This window comes from Carlito syrichta, unplaced genomic scaffold, assembly GCF_000164805.1.
Source record: "Carlito syrichta isolate Samal-C Ts95f unplaced genomic scaffold, Tarsius_syrichta-2.0.1 Scaffold314028, whole genome shotgun sequence".
NCBI classification, from domain to species: Eukaryota; Metazoa; Chordata; class Mammalia; order Primates; family Tarsiidae; genus Carlito; species Carlito syrichta.
The window spans coordinates 475546-481621 of NW_007258124.1; the positions used below are offsets into that span (position 1 = coordinate 475546).

General features: G+C 38.7%; 1 protein-coding gene across 5 annotated transcripts in view; it reads left to right on the top strand.

The window, feature by feature from the left end:
* The window catches only part of RPS6KB1 (ribosomal protein S6 kinase B1), a 65946-nt gene that overhangs the window by 31625 nt on the left and 28245 nt on the right, over positions 1-6076 (top strand). For all 5 annotated transcript variants that reach the window (XM_008070845.2, XM_021718944.1, XM_008070843.2 and 2 more), the window contains 6 exons: positions 544-601; positions 2052-2152; positions 4155-4245; positions 4425-4515; positions 5140-5247; positions 5536-5598. In XM_008070845.2, the coding sequence (XP_008069036.1) occupies positions 544-601; positions 2052-2152; positions 4155-4245; positions 4425-4515; positions 5140-5247; positions 5536-5598 (512 nt within the window). The remainder of the gene's footprint in view (positions 1-543; positions 602-2051; positions 2153-4154; positions 4246-4424; positions 4516-5139; positions 5248-5535; positions 5599-6076) is intronic.

Below are 6076 nucleotides of genomic sequence, written 5' to 3' on the forward strand. Positions count from 1 at the left end.
ACGTGCCTGTAGTTCCAGCTACTTAGAAGACTGAGGTAGAAGGATCACCTGAGCCCAGCAAGTGGAGGCTGTGGTGGCCGGGAATGTGCCACTGCCCTCCAGCCTGGGTGACTCCAACTCAAAAAAAAAATAAATAAATAAATAAGAACATGAAATACGAGCACTCACTAAAGTTATTGAGGGTGGTTTAATTGTATACTAGCATTTTTCTACTTATACGTAAAACGTTAGGCTTTAATCAAGATTTTATTTTTAACCTCAGGTTTGGAATCTGCAAATATTTTGAAGTTTATAGATGTAAAACCTAGAATTCCAAGCCCGTTCTAGTTTTAATGTGTATGTTTAACAGAAGAATAAGAGAGCTGCTTAAAATAGAATTCTGAGGACTTCGTTTTAAAACCTATACTTTTTAGAATCTGTTTTTTATTTTTAAGGGACTGCTGTCTTTTAATTATGATTAGAAGGAGAGGACAAACTCCCTCATTAGAAGTGGGTTGGAAATAATGATTATTTTATTTCTAATGTCTTTTCCTTTTCTTACAGGAGGAGAACTATTTATGCAGTTGGAGAGAGAGGGGATATTTATGGAAGACACAGCCTGGTAAGTGAAATTTTTGTGGTTGCATAGATTCAAGGTAATGATTCATATAATTAAAAGCAAAGCCCCATTCCCACTTTGGGCAGCCAAATGATTCAATAAACTGATCTGGAGTCAGTCAGTCACTCAGAACTTCAAGGGGGAGAAGCAGCTTTGGGACTGGGCAGCTATTGGAGGTCACATCATTCCTTTGCCCTTAGGCCTTGAGTGGAACGCTCTTCACACCAGTTGTTCCTAACAGAACCATTCTCATTGCGGCTTTCTTTCCTTGAATTGGTAAGCTGCCTGCCTTGGCTGTGGGTGAGTGTGGTTTTCTAGTGAAACTTTTATGTGTGGAACATTGGAAAGTATCAGAAATTATCTCTTTTTTTTAGACTTTCCAGTTGCCAAGGTGCAGTTTTAGGGAGGTGATAAGCCTCACATATTGTCTGTGGATTGATTATATAGCCAGGATGGAATCTGTCCTTCTATTTCCAAATCTGTCATCTGTTTCAAATTAAAAATACACACATCCTTTTATGAAGTTAACAGTATTTGGTCACAATAAATCAGTTTATTTTACACGTGAATTGAATAGAAACAACTCTTAAATGTTTCTCTACCTTAATTACCATTGTTTAATTTCAGACCCTTTTCTAATACAGACGCTGCATTTAAGAGCCTTAGGGATGAAGTGCCCTTTTTTGGAGGAGGCTCACTGAGCCGTGTGGAGGCTGTGTTTGTGGTCCTGCTGGCTGTGAAACTGCCTTAGTCCTCTAGGACACAACCTCTCCATCCTGGAGTAATCTGCAGGATTACAGCATTGTTATGCAGCCAGTATTGCAGTGCCTTGTGCTTTGCGAATCCAGACAGGGTTGATTCAGCCCTTTATTCTTTTGAGGTAGATAAATTTGAGTGTCACACAGTTTATAGTTGTGGGCTGGCTGGCAAGAGGGAGGGCAGGTACTGTGGGTATAAGCTGTCTATAAATATGTAGCTGTGTTAAGTAAGGGATGAGTGGGCTTCTAAGGGTCAGGTTATAAGGTGTCTTTTGAAATCAGGACTTGATCTTTGAGAATAAGGAAGTTCCTATTTCCTATGGGATTTTAAAGTTAAGGGTGGGTGGGAAACATTTGCTTTGATCCGAATGACTGTTGGCCTAATTCCTACACAGACAGAGCAAAACAAGACCAGTGGCAGTTGTTCTGTCACAGGTATTCTGGATCTTTGCAGTTTTAGCAATACATCTAATGGTGAAATAAAACAATTTATAGTTTCACTAGAACGAGTGAAACATAAATGCCCCCATGCCTTTTGGCAGCATACTATGCCATCTCTTTTTCCCATACATCCCCCCACCCCACTAATTTGGTCTTTGGTGCATGTCTGTTTCTTTCAAGGAATTTTGCTCCATACATAAACTGCTTTGGGTAAATTACTCCTTTTAATTTTATTAAATCACTTTTGTTTCCAGCTTTTACTTGGCAGAAATCTCCATGGCTTTGGGGCATTTACATCAAAAGGGGATCATCTACAGAGACCTGAAGCCGGAGAATATCATGCTTAATCACCAAGGTGGAGACATACGTAAACAATTCTATAGTAAATAATCATCTTAAAATCCTCCCATGCAGGTCATGGCCATTTTCAATGCCCCATATTCATTTCTATTTTACATATTTCCTCCCTCACAATTTATGGCATCATAATACTTGCTGATGTTTAAGTATTTAGGTACTTATGGTTGATGAAATTAAAAGGGAGTTAAGGATAATTCTCACTCAATTGCCTTTTTTTGTTTAATCCTTACTCTTTTTTAGCTTCTCATTTAAAAAAAAAAATCTTTGTATGTTATAAGCCAGTCTAAACCTTAATTTTGGTTTGTTCCTTAAATTGAAAACTGAATCGTAACTGTATAAATTGAACTGTATAAATGATGAAAATGCGTAAATATTAGAAGCAATACCTTTTGCAATAAGTTTTACTAATACTGGTAAAAAGAAAGAATTGGAGTTGAACCAATGTATTTGATGTAACCTTGGAAGTAAAATGTTTATTAGGCATGCACTTATTCTTGGCGTTTGCAACAACAAACACACACCAGAGAGATTGGTATTCTGTACAGCTGTAGGTGCAGCAAAGTTAGCCTTGCCTACAACTTCATGCTGCTATAGACAGCTCAATTTATGCTAGAGTAATCTGGGCTGGGTAGGGTTTGCAGTTCACTCACACCCCAAAGGAGTAACCAGCTGACCCAGGATATCAAGGGGACTGGTAGCAGTTGCTGATCCTTAGATGTCTACAGAATGATCCATGAGGTAGTTAACTGTTTCAAACTCTTGGACAGAAAATGGTGTATGGACAACTGAGGCTATTATAAATGTTCCAAATTGTGCTTTTTTTTCCTTTCTTTTTTTGAGAGAGAATCGATATACTTAGTCAAGTATATAATGAGAATCAGTGTCTCTTTCTCCCATCACCTTCCCACCCCCCATGCCCAAAACCTGGAACTTGGATTGTGATTCTGAAGACTCATGCACAGGATAGAAATAGGGGAGTGATAGACTATTTCTATGATCCATAAGTTTGAGTGTATCAGGTGGCACTCTGAAAATAAAGGCCATGTTTACTCTTCTGTATCAGAGTATAGTTTATAATTACATTTGAATCAGCAGACTGTTGCCTTTTCTTTTCTCTGAAATGAACCTGAAATACTAAGGTCCTTGGGATTACTGGACCATTGATCATCTAATGACAGTCCAGTAAAGTTAAACTTGAACTAAAATGATCTCTGTACAAGATGGTGAGTTTTTTACTTTCTGGATCAGAGATGATTGCCCTATGCTGTAGAGCAATTTTATTTCTTTCCCCTAACTGTTAATGTTTGACAGAATAAGCTAAATTGCTATAGTGACTTTCTGAGACTATTTTGAGAATTCTCAGCTGGGTGTGGTGGCTCATACCTATAATCCCAGCACTTTGGGAGGCAAAGGCAAGAGGATTGCCTGAGCCCACGGGTTTGAGGCCAGTGTGGGCAAATCCTCATCTCTATGATAAATAAATAAATAAATAAGCTGGGTGTGGTGACGTGCACCTGTAGTTCCAGCTACTTGGAAGGCTGAGGTGGAAGGATCACCTGAGCCTAGCAGGTCGAGACTGCAGTACCATGAGTGTGCTACTGCTCTCCAGCCTGGGCAACAGAGTAAGACTCCAACTCAAAAAAAAAAACCAAAACTGTGTGCTTAAACTCGATTTCATAGAGAGTTTTTCCAGGATTTTCTTTTCAGGATGGTAGAGTATTCTGTGTCTGAAACTGGGACCTTAGACAAGCTGTTTTGTTTTTTTCTCTATTTTCTCTTTAGTGGATAGATTATATCATTGACAAAAGGTGACTCTGCCTAACCTTAAATAGTTAGCATCCCATTTTATGAATGGCACTTTGTTTTTGACATCTGCAAGAAAAGTTTCAGGCAGGAAAATTTAAATGGAAGGACAGATTATTATCTTGTGTGATATGATGAAGCAGTGCACATACTTAGAATTCTCAGAATAATCATGCTGTAATCTTTCATTGTAGGTCATGTGAAACTAACAGACTTTGGACTATGCAAAGAATCTATTCATGATGGAACAGTCACACACACATTTTGTGGAACAATAGAATACATGTGAGCTGCATGTTAAAAGAAATATAATTGGTTTGGGGATAATAACTAACTTTTACTTGGTTTAAGGACTAGTGTCTGTTTTCTGTAGCATCATTGGCTCCATATATTGTTTTTAAAATTGTAATTTAGATGATATGCAAATGGGTGAATAATCAGGCATGTTATTTTTCTCATTATAGGGCCCCTGAAATCTTGATGAGAAGTGGCCACAATCGTGCTGTGGATTGGTGGAGTTTGGGAGCATTAATGTATGACATGCTGACTGGAGCAGTAGGTGCACAGTTAAAAGCTGCATGTATTAAAGTTTGTGCTGAGTAGTGAAATCATCATGGCAAAAACCCTCTCCTGTGCTATTTGAAATGTTACTAATAGAGTTACTTTCAAAGCTCAAAGATTTGTTATTAGCAGTTTAACCCTAATAATACCTTATGATTATATGGGTTCCTATACTTTTAAAAACATTGTCATTTAAATGATCTATGTCATGGCAGGCCTGTGAAATAAATGTTGAATAGATAATGCCCTTATTTTTTTAAATGGACAAATTAAAGCATAAAACCCACATATCTCACTATCACACAGCAGGTTAATGGTGGAAATACGGGCTTACTTCCAGGACATTGCTGCTTCCTCTGTCTTCTTGCTTAAAAACTACAGATCTGCCAGGAGGCTCAGGAAGCTGAGTTAGGAGAATCACTTGAGCTCAGGATTAGAATCTACTCTGGGCAATACAGTGAGACCCTGTCTCTGGGGGAAACAACAACAAAACACTATAGGTCTTTAGTAGTTAGCCCATTTCACAGCATACATTTTCAGACTCCATGCATCACTAATCAGGAAATGGATAAAATTTGTTTCCTATATGCTAATTTTTTTCCATCTCTTCTACTCTAGCCCCCATTCACTGGGGAGAATAGAAAGAAAACAATTGACAAAATCCTCAAATGTAAGCTCAATTTGCCTCCCTACCTCACACAAGAAGCCAGAGATCTGCTTAAAAAGGTAGGGTTCTTAAATGGACACTCACTTTACAAGCCTTAATGACTAGAGTTTAACTAGATAGAATTTCATGTATATTTTGAGTAAAGAATCATACATAAATATTGAACAAAAAATGCCGTAGTTTTTGAAGGGAAGTACAGATTTTTTTTTTCTTTTTATTCTCAAACAATGTTTAGTAGTAATTAATAAGCTATTTTTTCTCAAGGCAAAGTAGACAAACAGATTCTAAAAGGAAAAAAAAATCAGTTTGACTAAGGTTCTTCATAAGTGTTTTTTTTCTCCCTAAAGCTGCTGAAAAGAAATGCTGCTTCTCGTTTGGGAGCTGGCCCTGGGGATGCTGGAGAAGTTCAGGTAGGGATCGGCATCTTTGGCATTTTGAGGGAGGATAACGCTAATTTTATGTATTTGTGAGGGCTGTATGTTGTTGCGTGTAAGGTTAGCTTATTTTGTGACTTGTAACTTCAAAAAGGTGGAAAAGGATATAAGGATAACAGTCATATTGGATTTGACAATTTAATGAATCTATTCCCTTCAACTTTCCTTTTTTCTCTCTCTTTTTTTTTTGAGTTGGCGTCTCACCCTGTTGCCCAGGCTGGAGTGCAGCGGCACACTCAAGGCCACCGCAGTCTCGACCTGCTGGGCTCAGGTGATCCTTCCACCTCAGCTTTACAAGCAGCTGGAACTACAGATGTGTGCTACCACACCTGGCTAATTTTTTTTTTTTTTTAGTTGGAGTCTCACTCGGTCGCCCAGACTGGAGTGCAGCGTCCGCTCCCGGCCACCGCAGCCTCGACCTGCTGGGCTCTGGCGATCCTGCCGCCTCAGCCTG